Source organism: Temnothorax curvispinosus, unplaced genomic scaffold (genome assembly GCF_003070985.1).
Source record: "Temnothorax curvispinosus isolate PA1 unplaced genomic scaffold, ASM307098v1 QBEX01004550.1, whole genome shotgun sequence".
In the NCBI taxonomy this organism is placed as follows: domain Eukaryota; kingdom Metazoa; phylum Arthropoda; class Insecta; order Hymenoptera; family Formicidae; genus Temnothorax; species Temnothorax curvispinosus.
Genome location: NW_020214330.1, coordinates 334,812 through 352,973, shown reverse-complemented (window position 1 = coordinate 352,973; position 18,162 = coordinate 334,812). Strand labels below are relative to the sequence as shown.

The following is an 18,162-nucleotide window of genomic DNA, read 5'->3' as shown; positions in this document are numbered from 1 at the left end:
TTTTGCTGCGTTTGTGAAAGAAAGGAAAATTTTCCAATGTGTAATAATTCTCTCCATTTCCCCTCTCTTTTCTCTCTTACCCTTTCTATCGCGGTGTAATTTTTTGAGATTTACATGAAAAGAACATTACAATATTACTATAATTTGGCACGTATACTTCTTTTTCACGATTGGAACAATTAGCTGCTCTTCGTTTTTAAATCTTGTTACATCTTCCCTTTTCCTTCTCTCAAATTATTTCACTATTGTCTCTTCTGCTCTATATTCAGATCTTGTTCTGGAAGTAACCAAGACAATAATGTCAGTCTTACCTGCACACGATCTTATTAGTTCTGTTGTTTTTATTTTTAGAATTTGGAGTTTTTAACTGGTGATTATAATAGTGCCAAAGACTCCGCTGCTACCGAGCAACTCTCGTTTGAGAAAATTCAGGAAAATCTTACAAGGCTTATGAAAGAAAATACTTCCTTCGACGAAATTTGCAGTTGGATAACTGTAAGTGTAGCATAATTGACATGTGTTTTTTGTATAGCTACTATTTATATCGAGTTTTTTCACAATTAGCTTTATTGTTTCAGGCAAATGTTGGTAGTAGAGAGAAGGATCCCCAGTTTATAAGACACTTAATGACTGCCATCTTAGAAACCACGTTAGGTATGTATCGTAGCACGCTATTTTCAAAATATTTATAAATTATTATTTTTCCGATGGAATGATTTTGTGATAGAATGAGCATGATGATAACATTTTATATAGAGTAAAGATACATATTATGGACTATTTTTGTGTTGTCAAGCCAAAAGGATACTGACGTGACTTGTGGAAACAAAATACTTGAGAATTTTTTACATTAATATTCTAAGTTGTGTTTTTCTCTCTCTGTATGCGTAGAACGACATCATGGCACTTGGAAGCTAAATCTAGATACTTTTGCTAATCTGCAAACTTTGATTCAACGGTATGCCGACGCGAACGATTTATTGGAATTGCAATGTCTTTATGCAATTCAAAGATACATCAAAAAGATCGAGTTTCCACCTGGTAAGTGCAAATTGAAAATGTTTAAATTTATTATTGCACGTAAATATCGATGCGTTCTGTCTTATTTTTTAACTTTTTTTATTAAAAAAAAAAGTACACGTACACCTTTATATTATTCTTAGTTTATGGATGTAAGAATATGAAGCGTGCGAAATTTACGAGTCTTGCTTGGTTGTAGGTACCCTCGTTCCCATTATGAACCGATTATGGATGGACAATGTGATATCAAGCGACGCGTTCTTGACGTGGAAACAGAAAGTTCCGGAAGGACCTGATGTCGAAGGCCATAGCGTCTCAGTCGTCGCACTTACGTCGTTTTTCACCGATCTGCAAGAACCGGACGATAATTCCAGTGTCGAGGAATTGTCAACTAGTGCGAATCAGGGCTGTTGACGATACTGTGATCGATTGCATTATCGTCTATTAAAAAGACTCAAATACGCGTTTCCCCGTTGAAAGGAAAATACAACGTCCCGAAATCAAATTGCAGTTGGTTTTTTTTTTTTTTTTTTCGTAAAAAAAATAAAAACGCAGGAACGCTCCCAAGTATTGAAGGAAAGAACGGTACGATAAATAACAATGAAGTGACACGTAAATGTATGTAATATAATCTATAACTCCATCGACTTTTTACCAATGAGTAAAGAGAAGTGAGAGTGCTGACTAAATAAACAAACGACAGCTGTATTTGAAATACAGTATACATAATGAAGATAAAGTTTAACTATTAATTATTACAAAACTATGCAAAATAATTATTATATATAATTCAATAAAATGGTTCAAAGTTTAAATAAAGCAAAAAAAAAGTGGCTCGAAAAATAATTATCGTGTTTCTTATGTAAAATGTCTGCAGCGAGATAGGTCGATCGCTCAATAGAACCGGAATATGCGTCTTTTTTCCATGCTTGGAATCGGCAGGATTCAACGTTACTTCCAATTATGTTAACGCTAATATCACGGGTCACAAACCGAAGTGCTTGTTACAAGATTTAGATAAATCGCAGATCGGAATATGCAACCTGAGAGTAGGTCAATTTTAAGTGGGATAAAAGAAATTCAGAAAGTAAGGAAAAGGAAAATTTGATACCGAGATAAAACCAAGTCTGATACTGACAGCGATATGGTTCTTCCTATTATTGTAACGGAATACTTTACTAATTTATATATTTGCAAATAAGAACTTATAATGTATTATATTATAAGAAAGGACACTCGCGTGAAACATGATGAGATAGAGCGAAAGTGAAGGATATATATTGCGGAGTTAGGATCTGTAATCTAGAACACGTTGAAGTTAGAAAATGAAAGATTACAAATGGTGTGCATATATATCTATATATATGATATATGTATATATATATATACATGCACACATATACATATATATATACACACACATATACATATTAAGGTACTATTTTTTAACACTAGCTATTTATAATCACAAGAAGTAAGAGAGAGAGAGAGAGAGAGTGAGAGAGCAGAGCGCGGCGCGTGGGAACATTGGAATGTGTCTACGTGGCTAATGCTGTAGCGAATTGTATAAAATTGTTATTAAACTGATTTGAGGTACAGCGTTGAGCTCGCCTTTGTTTCGAACGTGCTCGTATAGGAGAGACTGATTTTCTGTGTGCATGTGTGCGTGTACAGCTATCAAAAAATATTATGTTTAACCGGCAACTATCGTTAAGTGCCGATACCACACGATTTATCGTACCTGTAAAGGTATCCACCCTTGGGAAATTGCGAACTGTTTTCGCGAGAATACGGAAATAGACGTACGGACTTGTCGGATATACTTTTGCAAAAGTATATCGAGTCTTTGCTTTGGTCTTCTAAAAGAAGGCGCGTCATCTGTCAGAACCTTCGATCGACCATTTTCGAAATACGAGACACACACGGACGAATCGATTACAGACTTGATTCAAATTACATGAAGCATACCTATATATTGTATGTAAATATATATATTATTATTTAAGTATATTAACAGAGTCTGTGTGCAATGTTTCATAATTTCTTCTCAGCCTCGGACATACGAGTCACGAGTGCTCGGTGTTATCTCTTGCGTTTCCTATTCTACGCGTATCCCTTCCTGAACCTTCTTTATCATATCATTTCTTCTTCTTTTTTGCCTCTTTCCGCAACGAGTTTTCTCCAAGTTTATTGCACACGCACTTTCTTTAGGCAAGCTGAAGAATTCAGGATTCGTAATTTGGTTTTCCAAGAAAACGACATTGAATATTCGTGACGAGAAATAATGAGACTTTTTTCTCAGCAAAGGAGCATCTACAATTCCGCGAGAGGGATGAGAAAAGGGATAGGGAAGAGACTTGCACGCACACGTAACGTGTATATCGTGCGCGTTTATAAATCTGCTGCAGCCTCGCTCGCATATCTCGTCCGCGATCGAGAAAAATCGACACATGTTCGTTAGACATTCTTTTTATTAGTTATAATATATAATAGGGAATAAAATAAAATAAATCGCGCCGTTATGGTGGGCGCGATTTTCCGCGTGCCTCGTGCGGCTGTCTATCGCAAGCCAGAGGACCGTCTGAAGTGCGCGGACGTCGCAAAAGGGCCCTCGTCGGCGAATCCCGCGATCTCCTGGGGTATTATCGCGTACTCTTCCACGCTGGTGCACGGTCTGCACATGCATTCCAACGGCGCCTTGGTGATAACCTGATGAACAGATACAGGTAAAATTAACGCAAACGGCAAAAGTCGATTGCAATAAAGCTTTTGAAATTTTGAAATTAGGCGCCCCTGCTAGTTACGCGGCGCACTACGGGACTACTGGGGACTACGGCCGGACCCGGACGCCGATTGGCCGCGCACGAAAACAATATGGCCGCGCGAGAACGGAAAAACTCGTGGTGCGGACTGCGGTGTCGACTGTCGAACGTCGAACGGCTTCGGGCTTTGTTTTTGTTACGGATCTCGTCGACGCGTGATCGGTGAGAGAAAGCGAGAAGCGAGAAGCGAGTGAACAGTGAACAGTCAACGGCGCGCGATCGCGTCTGATCGCATGAATCGCGTTCGCGTTCACGCGAGTCTGTTTACGACCGGCTAACGATCGCGTCAACCGCGTCAACCGTGCCGACTGCCGCGTCCATGGGCGACTGGGCGATCAGCGGTCTCACATCTCACGTCTCACCTTCCTGAACTTCATCTCCCCTGGTTTCGCCCGCGGACAGAACAGAGAGACACTAGCCTCTCTCTCGCCGCTTTCCTGACAGCACATGCAGCTCCTCTCCATTTGCCACATCTTGGACCCGGACACCTGTGCATGTTAACAAGCCGAACGTTTCTCATATGTATGTATGTGTCTTCTCATGTCTCATGTCTCATGCGCGCTCAGCTCTCAGTTCTCTCTCGTTGCGTTAAACAGTGTTCGTGCGCGTGTGTGTGTGTGTGTATGAGAGAGAGAGAGAGGGAAAAAAAGATTGGATCTGTCAAACGTCAGACGTAATACTTGCGATTTTACGGTATCAAATCGGTCGCGACTCACATTCGTGTTTCTTAAGTGTTCTTGCTTCATGCGCGTATATACTTGGCTTACTTGGCTATATGGAACGTACGAGACTCCCCCGCTCGTAGGGCTAACAATAAGATTTAGAGAATGCGCCTATGTGTAGTTTCAGAATCGTTTATGCAAGATATTATGTTTCAACATGCCTCGTGAGTATTAAGTACCACGGTACCACGATACCACATTAACTATTCCTAAGAAATTTTCATGTGCCCCACTTGAAAACGTACAACTCTTGCCCATATGCATCACATTGTTATTGCCTTTAAGATTGTAAAATTGTAAAACTATCAGTTGAGATAGATTGCACGCTTCGCGCATACTGCATACATCGCAAGATTGTCACTAACGTATAACAGGCCTTTCTTACCTGCAGATAACTGCTACATCGTCCTCTACACGCATAACTGGGAATCGGTTTTGGAACACAACCTGGATACTGAAGGAAGTGTATCACGCGCGTTGCCTGACACTCGTCGACCCCAACGATCGCTTCTGTGCCACCGTACAACAAGCATATCAGCCATCCATTGATCACTGTCCACGGTAAGTACATTAATACTTAACATCTGTTTTACATACAATTTGCAAAAAATATTCTACAACTTGCAAGAAAGACGACTGAGGAAATTACTTAAATTTTGCAAACGTACTGTTAGACGCGCTAGCTTATTTACCAAAGTAACGGAAGAGCTTGTCTCTCGAACGGTACATTGCCTTCCCTTCCTAGCACTTTACTGCGCTTGTAAGTCCTACGTCGTAAGCTTTTATACACCGCAGGTGGCCGTATTTTTCCCTTTCTTCGGTTATATTTCAGCAGTATCGCTATGTATCAAAATCACTACACACACACACGTGTGTGTGTGTATATATATATATAGACATACATAAGAAAATTCTTCCTGACATGTTTGCTAAATTTATATACAATAGTGCTAGATTTTTCTTGTTAAATAACATAAAAGTTTATTCATGATTCTATTTAGAAATTATAATATGTCTAGGTATATACACCAAACATATTCTTAATATGTGTCGTTATCTCTATAAAACATTGTAAATATGTGGCCAAGATGATTTTATTTATTTATGACAAAATATTTGCACAATTTTCTTCACACAGTTTAAGAATTAAGCTTACTAAAAATATTCAATAAGAATCGATTTATAAATGACAGAAACGACACTTTTATATATATATATTTGGTTTAAATAAACAACAATAGACCATTATATCTTAATTCTTTCCAAGTGCATTTCTATTAAATTTTATCGTAACAGCATTTTGATTTAGGACTAACAATAAGTATCCAAAAATATTAAAAATTTCGATAATTACAATTTTAAAGTTTGTAGGATTAAATTTGCTGAGAAGAAACGTTTCTAACATCTTGTTGTTTTAAGTAATAATATATAGATGACAAACTACGAAATACATCGTAGGAAATATTCTTCATTGCACTCACACATACATGTGTACGATTCAATAAAGCTTCCTCTTATATTATGTATAGAATCAAGTCAAAGTTCCAAGATTTTAATCTCTCAAAATTTGCTAACTATTTGTGCGCCAACATTTTCGTTAAAAGAAAAGTCAGAATTAATATCAATATTTATATCAAATATCAAATTTTTATTTAAATGATTTATATTTATCTGTAACGATATGCAAGATTGAATTATACACATATATGTTCTGTACGATTGTCTTTAAAGAAAATTAACTTTTGTGAAATTTTGCATTTATCGTCACAAGTATTATAAAAATGCGCGCAATGAGAGAGAGAGAGAGAGAGAGAGAGAGAGATCGGGGCTATAAATAGGGGGGAGAGAGGTTATATTGTAAATACATTAGAAATACTATTTATTTTTCGTCATTACATATAATATATTTTCATTTATTTTCATTTATCTATCATACAGATATAATAACTGTCATATATAATTGTTGCGATTTCACTGTGCACTGAGAGAATATACAGATTACATTTCAAGTCGTTGTTGCTCTTATCTCGCGAGATCGCCGCACTTAATGCATTTACATTCGGCGGGTTCTCGTATCTTGATCTCCATCGTCTCGTCATCCATGCCTATCAATTTAATTCCATCCGCGTCGTAGCATTGATTTAAGATGACAAATCTTTCTTTCAGATAACTCTCACGGCAACAGTAGCACTCCTGTTATATATAAAACAAAAAAAAGATAATTACAACTTACAGGCAATATATCTTATAGATATCTTCCTTTGCACGAGGTATCACATCGACTTACCTTCGAGAAGCCCGTAGTAGTGACAACGCTTGGCTGCACTTGCGAGTTACAGAATCCTTCACATTTGGTGACCGATATATCACCGCTACACGTTCTTCTCAGACGTCCTATCTCGTCGTATTCGTCTTTGGTAATGCGTACTTCCGACTGTAGAGTCTCGCAGCTTTCGTCATCTACCTCGGTTATTTCAGCATCGCTGATTGTTGTAACATAAACCACGAGGATTAGCAATGACTTGGGGGTTACCAACATTATAGTATCGTTACTCGTTTTTATCGAAATATTTAACAAACAGTCACCGTACAAGTTTTCGGATAAAATGAAAGAAGAGAGAGTCAAACAAGATGCTTTATATTTTATAGGTAATTTCTCACTCTCTTTTCCATCGCGTGTAAAAGCCAGGGGTCATAGCGATCCCCTGCTGCCTTAATAGCATAGTTCGGTCGTGAGGGTGAGGAATAACGACTCTCCTTAGAGTTGCTCTTAGAGTTGCTCAGTGCTCGATTTTTTCTTCTCCGGAACATGACTTTTTCCATGTTTTGCATCATACCCGCTAATGGGTCTTTTATGTCTCGTGTACACAATGGGATTGATCATGTATTTAAGTAATGTAATTTTACCTAAGGTTCGTGTATTATATCGTGTTCTAATGTACACGCTCGACAAGAATAGAGAATATTTTTAATGACGTCCAAAATTTATTGATATCAGTTTTCTAACGTAGCGTAAAGATAATGTTATCGATAATATATACATTTAACATATTCAATGGTCGTTTCTCATACTTCCCGGGCAATTATCTCTTAAATCGTCTTCGTCGTTGAACTTGGTTCCGCACCAGATGCAGTAAAAGTATTTCTTTCTTAAATATCTAGTAAGAATATCGAGTTTTTCTAAATGGCTGAGTGTTTCGTCGTTCTTGGTGTCGTCGTCGTCATCATCGTCGTCCTCGTCATCGTCATCGTCGTTAGTGTCGTCAGTTTCTTTTTCTTCCTTGCTCTCTAGCCAAAACCACGATTCTTCAGGTTCCTCGATATTTTCTTTAGCATCTAATTCTTGGCAAACCTTCTGACTTTTGTACAAATCGATCTTTTGCAACTGTTCCGCCTTCTCTTGGGCTATCCTGTTACGGAAATCTCTGGTATCCATGTTATCTAATTTTGCATTTGTGTTCTCATGCTTGTACAAATTCTTTTTCTTTAGCATTTTTCCCAGACCTTGCCTATCCGCCTTCACTTCTACAGGAATTGGTTCAGTCATTCCCGATTGAGTCTTGCCTATTCCTTGACCAGGTTTATATCCCATCTTCATTAGCATTTCAAAACCTGGGAACAAGGTAAATCTTGAAATAATTTCTCGCAATTAAAATTAGCACTTTTTTGCCATTCTTAGCCCATCAGAAATTTATCTGCATTCTATATAATCTATGTAGATTAAGTACAGACCTTTATTTGCGCTGGTAATGGCAGATGACAAGCCTTCCTCCCTTTTTTCCGCTTCGACTACTCGCATCGACTTGTTGCGTTCCTTCATCCTAGACTCAATTTCAGCCTTTTTCTTCATCAATGTAAATTCTCTCCTATCAGAATGTCTGTATATAAGACTCGACGAGGCACGTTGTTCGGAATCTTGTAGAAATTTATCGGACATGTAATCCTCATCGTCTGACATCGTTCGGATGTTCGGAATGAAATGAATTGTTTATACTTAATACGTTATAGGAAAGTATTTCGTGAAGCACTGGAAACAGAATAATAGATTTTGTCACAAGATGTACACGATGACGACAAAATGTGAAAATGATCTAATTTACAAATGTAATACCTCAGAGATTCTCTCGCGATGATTCAAGCTTCCGATGATTTATACTCGCTTCTTAGCCTTCTTCAAGGAGATTAATAATCAATTTTGCGAGATGCAATGTTCAACGCGCACTTTTTTGTCCTTTTAGGTTATGCTTGCTCGTACTTGAGAGGTTATATTCTCGTGTAGAAAGGCCGTGTTGGAAAGGTCGATTCGAATGAGAAAGATGTTATTATTATCTACGTATACTTATAATCGGATTTGTCTTTTATCTTTTCTCCCGACTCCCGGACCCTGCGAGAGAGGCGTATATGTAAATATGTATTATAACATGTATGTATACCTTGACGCGCTAGGTAAGCAAGGTAGGTTGGTATTGGTAGGTAATGTAGGTATTCCGCGCCACGCGCCCCTCTTCCCCACCCGCATGACTAACGTGGGGAGGAAACGGTGGAACGCGGAACGCGGAACTGGAACACGGCTGGCACTCCGGAGTCCGGACGCGGGGAACGGCGAACCATTGTATTTTCACGGAGTCCCATACGTCGTCCGTACGTGCGCAATATTTTTCGTTGGTACGCGAAAGTCCGCGGTAGTGCCGTCGCCGATTCATCTCCGGTCGCCGACGCCGCGTGTCCGACGCGTGTCAGGCTGGCGCGGACGACATCGCGCGAGCGCGCGCGAGAGAGAGCGTAACCCACGTTCGGCCGAGCGTGTTCGCAGCGTTCACGCCTGCACGGGAGCTGGACGACGTCGTCGGAGACGTCCCGCGTGTTTCGCTGACCCGATTTCGATCCTGGGAGATCGACTCGCCTCGCCTCGAATCGGTCGATGCGTGGCCGTCTGCCAAACGGGACCGGACTTCCGCTGAGTTCCGTGCTCGAGTCCGGAGACATTCGCTGATCGAACGAAGGAGGAAGAGAGAGAGAGAGTGGGAGAGAGTAGGAAGAGAGCGGGGGCGAGAGAGAATTTCTCGACGAAAATAAGGGAGGAGTGCTGCGGAAGAGTGACGGCCGGTGCACGGGTGCAGTGATATTTCATTGAGGACGAAAACATGCCGGACACGATGTCGTCACGTCTCGTCGTGTCAGGCGACAGATTCCGAAAGGTCACGTCGGGATCCTCGTGACCGAGCTTGAGGAGCGCGCTCATATATTCGACACGTTTGACGTGCGAAGCACTAGCCGAAGATCTAGCCGTCACGGTCACGGTCACGGGGTCGCGGTTACGGTTACGCGATACGGCTCTCGAAGCTGATAATTCTCTTCTCGCTGTTTCCTCCGACGGGATTTACAACGATTCGATTTACATTCGTGAAAGGACTCTTCCTCGAATTCGCTCGGCTTACCATCCATCTCGGCTATGGTTGTAGCTAGCAGCGGTGGTTGGGTACAAAATGCCAGTTCGCCCGCTGGGCAGAACAACTCCAACTTGAACCAGAACAATACGCAGAACAACAACAGCAACAACAACAACAACAACAACAATAACAACAACACCAACACCAATACCATCGCCACCACCAACAACAACAACAAGATGACCGCGAAAGGCGTTCTGATCTGCCGGGACAATTCCCATCCCTTCCAGGAGCGTACGTTGACGTTGGAGCAACCGGTCAAAATTGGTCGTTCGGTGGCCAGGGCGAGAGCCGCGACGAATAACGCGATTTTCGATTGCAAAGTGTTGTCGAGAAATCACGCGCTGCTATGGTACTCCTCCGGTAAGTTTTACTTGCAGGACACGTGCAGCAGCAACGGTACGTTCGTGAATAATCAGAGACTCAGCGCTTCCGGGTTGGAGTCAACGCCCAAGGAGGTATGCTCCGGGGATATAGTGCAATTTGGCGTGGACGTTGTGGAAAATACCAAGAAGGTCACCCATGGGTGTATAGTCGCGACCTTGAAGCTGTACCTGCCGGACGGGAAGGAAGCCAAGGCCAGTCTCAGTACCTCCGTCAGTTCACCCGCTGGAAACGTCTCCCTCGAGGATCTTTACAAGCTTAATCAGATAATGCAGGAGGCGTCGAGACGAGAGAAAGCCTTGTACTCTAAACTGGGCTATTTGCAGCAACTGGTGGAGAATACTCGGAAAGCCGCTAACCAATCGTGGAAGGCATTGATCACGGAGGATCGTCTACTATCGTGGGTAATGACCGTTGAGAGTCAACTGACGGTGTATTCCAAGAACTATACCGAGGACAAAATCAGAAACGAACTTGCCAAGCTTCAGGATGAGAAGGCGCAATATCAGAACGCCGCCAAGGAAGCGTTACAGAAAGTTTTGCAGGAGAAACTGGAGGTCACGCAGAGACTTGTGCAATTGGAGGGACGTTTGAACGAAACGGAGGAAGAATGTCAAAGTTTGCATAACGTAGCCAAGTACACCCAAACGGAGCTTCAGGAGCTCAGCGCGAAATATGCGGAAGCGCAGAAGAAGCTCCAGGAGACCACCAACAAGCTCATGGAGAGCGAGGAGAAGGTAAAGGATGTGCTGCTCAGCGCGGAACAAGAGAAACGTGATCTCGCGAAACGGCTCGAGGATCAATCAAAAATCGAGAAGACGTTGCGGGCGAGGTTGCACGATTCTCGATTAGATTCCGTCAATATCTATAAGCAAATCACCGCCTTGAGAAATTACGCGCAGACTTTGCAAGATATGAACCTAAAGCTGGAGGTCAGCGAGAACTTGGACTCGAAGGGCGAGGAGAATCCCATAGAGGCTATAAACGCTATTCTTAACCAATTGAATTCTATTCATGTCGATAATATGGAGGTGGACAGCGAGATTAATTTTTACTTCACCAAGAGTGAGCAAGATAATCAGTTTAATTCGTCAGATGTTGATTCGAAGCAGCTGAAATCCGACGTGTCCTTCACCAAAGACCAGATGGACGACTTGCAGACCACGGCTGAAGATAGTCTCACGGAATATATTGTCCCACCGCCGTTATCGTCGTTATCGTCGTTATCGTCCAGACGAACTTTAGTCAATGGAAACTTGGCCAACCTAGACAACCTAGACAACAGCGATACCAATGGAGACTCCGACACAAACTCGGAAGCGACCGACGACACATGCAGTATTACGAACGACGACATGAGCGAGAAGAGCGTTATAGAGAATAAGAAGGAGGAGCCGGACACGGAACAAGCGTCCAAGCAGGCACATGGCAAGATGGAGGTACGATTCGCAAATTCCGTGTACCGTCCACAATCGGATGTACATTACGAGCCAATAAAACAAATTGCCAAAGATGATCGAGTCGCGGAGATTTCGACGGAAGAAAGTGCCTACGTGGACATTGAGGATACGCTAGACAGTTCTATCGTCGATCTTGCGATAGATAAGCGCGACAAAAAAGATAAGCAGCACTACTACCATCACCACCACCACCACCACCAGGATAATGATGTTGAGCCGGAGTGCGAAGAGCGCGCAGAAGGAGATTACGTTAAAACTTTAAAACCCGTCACGAAAAATGATACGATACAACAAGCTTTTCATTCCAGAGACTATATACTGCAGACGTTAATCGGTTCTCTGGATTCGTTAAGAGGCGAGGATGGCCTGGAAGCGCGGCAGATGGTGCAAAAAGAGCTGGAGGAATTGAAGGACTGGCTGATACGCGAGCCGAACGAGATCGTCATCGACAGGCTGAAGGAGCTGTACTACCGCGCGAAGAACGAGGCGCAGCGGATGCAGGAAGTCAACGAGGAGCTGGTTATAGTGAAAGAAAAGTACAACGCGTTCGTCGAAGAGAAAGCGGAGCTGTCAAAGAAATACGTGTCCCTTAAATCACAGTGCGGTGATCTGCTAAGTGCAAATTACACCGTACCGATACATTACGTGGCACCTATCGCGATTATGCTGGTGTGGATGCTACTGGAGAAGATATTCTAATCGCGCCTCTTTCTCCCCTGCCATCTAATATTCCTTTCTGTACATATTACACGCTCCACGACGAACGTTTTATCCTTTTTCATTTATTTTTCTTTCTTTTACAATATCGACTGTAATTAACTGTAAATTTCGTTAAGCTATCCATTTTGTCGTTTGAGGACGACCACATCGAGCACAATTTAATGTTTTTTATACAAACAATTGTTAAGAATTGTGTGTGTATATATATATATATGTATCTCTCTCTGTTTAATTTCCCGAATCAAGTCTTCTCGGGGCTAAGGATAAGGAGCCTCTCGTTAGAAAGTGCGATGTTAAACAAGAATAATGTGTCGCGTTAGGACGCTTTACGAAAGAGGAGCAAGATCAAAGACGGGACAAAAATCGTTTATTGAATATATGTATGTATATCTCTCACAACACGGAAGCTCGACTTACGCTCTCGGAGGAGTAAAAGTAGCTGGAGAAAATGTAAGCACGATACCACGTAAAATGTTCAACATGCTGCCAAGCTGCTAAGTATCATATCTCCTAATACGGCTCAATTTTATAATATATTATGTATTTCGTTGCATGTTTGCTTGTTTAAACGATACGTTTCTATAGCATATTCTAAAGATTAAATCTGTATCCTTTACTGCGGATCGAGAATTTACAAGAATGTACTCTCTCCCGTGCATCTCAAAACAAAAAAAAAAAGATATAAACACACGCGCGCAGCACACATTGTCATTTTCGATTATTCAAAATCTTCATACATTTGTATATAATTAATTGTAGAAAGTAATTCGCGCGCGAAAAACGATACATAATCATTCGTACTCGTCTCATTCGAATCAGATAACACGCTTTCTTTTTTCAAGCTCTTTAGTTGAGGGCGACTTTAAGAGTTGGGAACGACCTTTGCAGGGGAGTGAGAGTGAGAGCGAGAGTGAGAGAGTGAGAGCGAGAAAGAGAGAGACAATCGATCGCTCACGTATACATTAGCATGCGTATATCATATATGTTGCAGCGTTACTCTCGCGCCTCTTCTGATGATAAGTGCATTGTTCTCGAGCGAAAATTTGATCGCGAAACGTATCATGGTCTTGCGGCGAGTTTTGGGTCCTTTGACCTTTCTTTGCACAATGATATATTGATATCTTAATTTTCTTCCCTAGCGTGACAATATACAAGAGCATATTCGTTCGAGCGACCTAATAAAATTAATAAGCGGATACGTATGTATTTACTTCTCGAAGGCAAATTTCTCTCAGCACTCATTGTCAGTACCGTTCTATCGATTCTACCTTGGAATGGCCTTGATATTATCTAATAACGTCTTAAAGCGAGAAGATCCAATATAACCGTAGTTTTCTATATTAATTCTTTTGATACGAAACGTTAAACGGGGAAATTGACAGTATTTTCTTAATTCGTTAGTTTAGTTTAGAGAGTGCCATGTTTACCGCGTACTTGTACCGCATTAGATAACAGAATCATTGTGTGTCGCGGCGAAAACAAAGGTATACGTGACATTTTCCAAAAAAGTACGCCGCAAGTTGGTCGGTCGGTCGCTCGCTCGCTCGTTCGTTCGTTCGTTTAGGCGAGCTCACTTTCTTGGCAGATCAAGCGTATATATCAAATTATCAAAGTACATATGGTAAATAAAAATGCTGTACATAGTAATGTTGATATAATCTTACTACCGATGTAATAGTCATTATACGAAAAGGGGAAATAAAGATAAAAAAAAAACTAACTTAATTAATTAAAGAAGATTGAAAAGTTTCTTGTACTTTTAATATATCCCATCGCCACCTAAATTTAACGCTGTAAAGATTAAGTCAAATACATGAGTATGAGTTTTGAATGCAAATCAACGGCTTATATCGTAAGTACGTCGTATTTAGCAAATACGGCGCAAAGTTTCCTTGTCGAAGCACTAATAATATCGTTGTAATCCATCGTTAATCTACCGTCGTCTCTTTTTCTTTATTCAGGGGCGCGCGTCGTATTAGCTGCGCTTAGCCGGTTCGTCGATCGATCGTAGTTCGACGTGCGAATCACCATGTGCCACCGATGAAAAAACTGAAGGTAAAGTTGGAAAGCAGCGGGACGGCGGCGGGGACGTCGACGACGGGGCAGCATCAGCATCAGGCGGTCGGGATGGCGGGGGGATTGAACGTGAACGCGACTGACCCCACCGACACCGCGAGTCGGATCTGTCGGGACTTTCTGAGAAATGTTTGCCACCGGGGAAAACGCTGCAAGTATCTTCACGAGCGTTCGGAGGACGATCCCGTCGAGGAATATACCTTCTGCCACGATTTCCAAAACGGCAAGTGTAATTGGCCGGGCTGCAAGTTTCTCCATTGCACCGAGAGCGAAGAGAAGCGTTTCAGAGCAACCGGTGAGCTGCCGCCTCATGTCCTCAATCGATCCAAGACCTGCAACAACGACAAGCCGGATCATCCGTTATGCAAGGACTTTATGAAGGGCAGCTGCCAGAGGGTCAATTGCAAGTTTAGGCATTTGAAGAAGGAGGAGCCGCAGCACAATCTGATGTCGCCGTCCCATCACAACGTGTCCAGACCGCAGCACAATTTCAACGGCACCAGCAACGGCGGTGCTACCGGTGGCGATGGGCGTAGATACGAGGAGGACAGAAAGTAAGCGTCGTAATCGAGGAGATCCATGGATTTTCCTCTTTCTTATGTCTTTCTTGTGCCGTAGGAGCTTAACTTGCAACATTGTTTTGCGCAGAATTCTAACGTAACAACTTTGTTCCCTCTCTCTTTATTTCATGATTGTAGCTTCCACTGGCAAATGCAGGATCATAACAATTTGGTTGCTAATAATGCTGGTTACAACACGTCGCATCCAGCCGATTACATCGGACCGCCAGAACCGAAGAGGCGATTAGTATCGGGTGAAACAGTCGTACATTTCGAAGCCTCTCCAATCGTGGGTCAGCAGCATGCGACTCAACCGACGGTCACGCCGAGCTATTATTACCCCATAATACCGCGTAACGAGGCACGAGCCATTGTCCTGGAGGATGAAAATGTGCTGTTGAGGAAGAAGATAGAAGAGTTGAAGAAGCAGGTATATCGTAGAGAAAGAAAGAAACGAGTTATCGCCCAAATGTCGCGATTTCGCTTTTACTCATGTACTTGGGTACACTTTGTGTCTCGATCTAGGTCAGCGATTTGACGGCGACGAACGAGTTTCTATTGGACCAAAACGCTCAATTGAGAATGTCAGGCAAACGAACGGCAAACGTAACCGCTGTAACGGTTCCGGCAGTCACGATTACGAATACAGTTCCGCCGTCGCAGGCTCCGACACCCCAACAAATGGTCAACGCGGCCGTGGCAGCGGGCACCCTACGAACGGTCACTGCCAGCGTGGCTACCGTTCCCGTGAGCATCGCGACCGTAGCTCCCGTCTCTATCGCGGCGGTCTCTATGGCACCGGTCTCGATACCACCGCCGATCGTCACCATGGCTCAGCAAACTATTTCAATGAGTGGCTCCGGGCCTCCCCAAGCGACTAATCAGCAACCACCGAATACGCAGCAACCCGCCAGTTTACCCTTGTCGATATCCGGCGCGACCGCGCCTCTCGTTTCTTATCCTATTATGACGCAGGAACTTAGGCCTGTCTTGCAATAAGTTGCGTCACGAGAATAAGAACTTAATATCTGATAGGATATCTATGTACGTATGTACGGTGTACCACCTACTCGGCTATGTAGGCGAATCAAGAATCATAATGCGCGTCCATTTACCTTTACTAAATGGAACTTACAAGTACGCTCGAAAGTACATACGAAAGATAGAAACCAGCGGCTGTGGAATGAACCAGTGTATCACCGTAGTAAATAGACACATTTGTATTCATGTAATAATCATTCTCTCTCTCTTTCTATTTCTAAATCTTTTCATATTCTAATCATTTGTGATTAATTTTACTTTTTTTAAAGCCAATTTCACTAACTACGGTTAGCTTAACCGACGGTTAAAGTTAGCAGGGTGGATTCATTTCTATTGGTCAATCCTGTTAACTTTAACCGTCGGTTAAGCTAACCGTAGTTGGTGAAATTGGCCCTAAATTACCATAAATTTATTGATGTATATTATATTCTAGGGATTACTTACAATTAGTGTATGATTCCTCTGATCGGCATCCAAGCATTCCATACTAATTGATCGTATGAATGCATAGTCCGTGTCTTAAGAGTTGTACTCTAGCTCCATTCTCTAAGATACTTCCACTGTTCAAGTAATTTAATCGGCTGTTTCGGTTGCATCATTGGATTCCAATTGAACAGGCAAATCTTTTATCTTTGGCATTACAAAACTGCTGGTTAATTCACAAAATTCGTATATCTTGTACTCTTCATAATAATTGTCTTGTCAATTTCTGAAAGTTTTTGCGGTTTCTTGCAGTGACATTTCGTTCGTCTTATTCATCAATTTGTCCACGATCACGAGCACATTCTCCACTGAAAGTTTTCTATCAAGCTTCAGTTCACACTTCTATAACAGTATCTGACACTTCTATAACAATATCTGACTTTTTTCTTGGTGCTATTATTTTACTTCTTCCTCATCGCTATCTTCATCTTATGATTTATAAATGAATTACAATCATTACTCATGAAATATTTGCAGCAATAATTTAGCGCCAATGATCTTTGTATGCCTTCCCAATTACCCATTTCGCTTTTCATCAGCAATGGGTTTACTTTTACGCAGCCCCATGATGTTTCTATCCAAATTCAAGAAGGACGAACGTAATTTGGAACTATTTAGCCTCTCATCATCTGAACTAAATAAAAGGCATAAAATTATATATATATATATATATATATATATATATATATACTGTTTGAGTACGGGTGACATACTTTTGAGTGTACATACAACTACGCAATAACCATTGTCGATAATGTCGACAGCTATATATGTTCAAAGTGTGTATAATTGTAGAATAACAGGAATGACAATCTATAATTACGAGATATAGTTACGACGTGACATTATGTTCCTTTATCTCTTTTCTTTTTATTGCATTATAATGTCATTGCGTAGTATCATATTAATCTCATCTTTGTGTAAAGCTAAACTGGAGAATAGTAATAGATAAGAGCACCGTCGAAAAATTTGTAAAGTAAGGAGATATAAATAAAAGAAAGGGATATCTCTTTTAGATAATGCGTTAACATAAGTACAAAGAAGATTAGAAAAAATCTAGTACATTAAGTAAGGAATTGTAGCATATTGAGAAATATATTTAATAGAAAAGGTTCGCATCGCGCTTTATTGGTCTGGATTTGCGGAACCTTACTCAACCTTACTATGCTATTTCGTACAGGATATTGTACATAGTGTATTCCATTGCTCCTTTATTTACCCGAGAGAATTTTTCTACTTCTACTTTTAGTAAGCAAATGTTTGGTTGCATATAACTCGCATTAAATAATATTTTAATTAAGTACTTATGGTCCTTTGCCAGTTTTTATAATTTACTTATTACTAACAATAAGTAAGCAACTTTCTGTTAGAACGATGAAGCAATTATAAATTTACGTTTTTACTTATACACAGTATATGGGAGA

At 41.3% G+C, this 18,162-nt stretch overlaps 5 protein-coding genes across 7 annotated transcripts in view; 3 read left to right on the top strand and 2 right to left on the bottom strand.

The window, feature by feature from the left end:
* LOC112453646 (eukaryotic translation initiation factor 4 gamma 3-like) overlaps window positions 1-3,038 on the top strand; it is a 28,191-nt gene extending 25,153 nt beyond the window's left edge. For all 3 annotated transcript variants that reach the window (XM_025014505.1, XM_025014506.1, XM_025014507.1), the window contains 4 exons: window positions 352-495; window positions 579-654; window positions 892-1,041; window positions 1,220-3,038. In XM_025014505.1, coding sequence (XP_024870273.1) covers window positions 352-495; window positions 579-654; window positions 892-1,041; window positions 1,220-1,434 — 585 coding nt within the window. In that variant the 3' untranslated portion in view covers window positions 1,435-3,038. The remainder of the gene's footprint in view (window positions 1-351; window positions 496-578; window positions 655-891; window positions 1,042-1,219) is intronic.
* Window positions 3,039-3,473: 435 nt separating this feature from the next.
* Window positions 3,474-5,135, bottom strand: LOC112453635 (bursicon). Its single transcript, XM_025014487.1, has 3 exons — window positions 4,950-5,135; window positions 4,205-4,330; window positions 3,474-3,729 (listed from the first exon to the last, which is right to left on the bottom strand). The coding sequence occupies exons 1-3, from the start codon at window positions 5,133-5,135 to the stop codon at window positions 3,580-3,582; spliced, it is 462 nt and encodes a 153-aa protein (XP_024870255.1). The 3' UTR covers window positions 3,474-3,579.
* Window positions 5,037-16,577, top strand: LOC112453648 (zinc finger CCCH domain-containing protein 10-like). Its single transcript, XM_025014510.1, has 4 exons — window positions 5,037-5,125; window positions 14,540-15,208; window positions 15,353-15,644; window positions 15,740-16,577. Exons 2-4 carry the CDS (start codon window positions 14,619-14,621, stop codon window positions 16,211-16,213), a joined length of 1,356 nt encoding a protein of 451 aa, XP_024870278.1. The 5' UTR covers window positions 5,037-5,125; window positions 14,540-14,618; the 3' UTR covers window positions 16,214-16,577.
* LOC112453650 (G patch domain-containing protein 11-like) lies at window positions 6,457-8,768 on the bottom strand. The gene is made up of 5 exons (XM_025014512.1): window positions 8,676-8,768; window positions 8,297-8,591; window positions 7,690-8,176; window positions 6,852-7,116; window positions 6,457-6,757 (listed from the first exon to the last, which is right to left on the bottom strand). Exons 2-5 carry the CDS (start codon window positions 8,520-8,522, stop codon window positions 6,587-6,589), a joined length of 1,149 nt encoding a protein of 382 aa, XP_024870280.1. The 5' UTR covers window positions 8,523-8,591; window positions 8,676-8,768; the 3' UTR covers window positions 6,457-6,586.
* Window positions 10,004-14,315, top strand: LOC112453647 (sarcolemmal membrane-associated protein). The gene has a single exon (XM_025014509.1). The coding sequence runs from the start codon at window positions 10,017-10,019 to the stop codon at window positions 12,555-12,557; it is 2,541 nt and encodes an 846-aa protein (XP_024870277.1). The 5' UTR covers window positions 10,004-10,016; the 3' UTR covers window positions 12,558-14,315.
* Window positions 16,578-18,162: the final 1,585 nt, after the last annotated feature.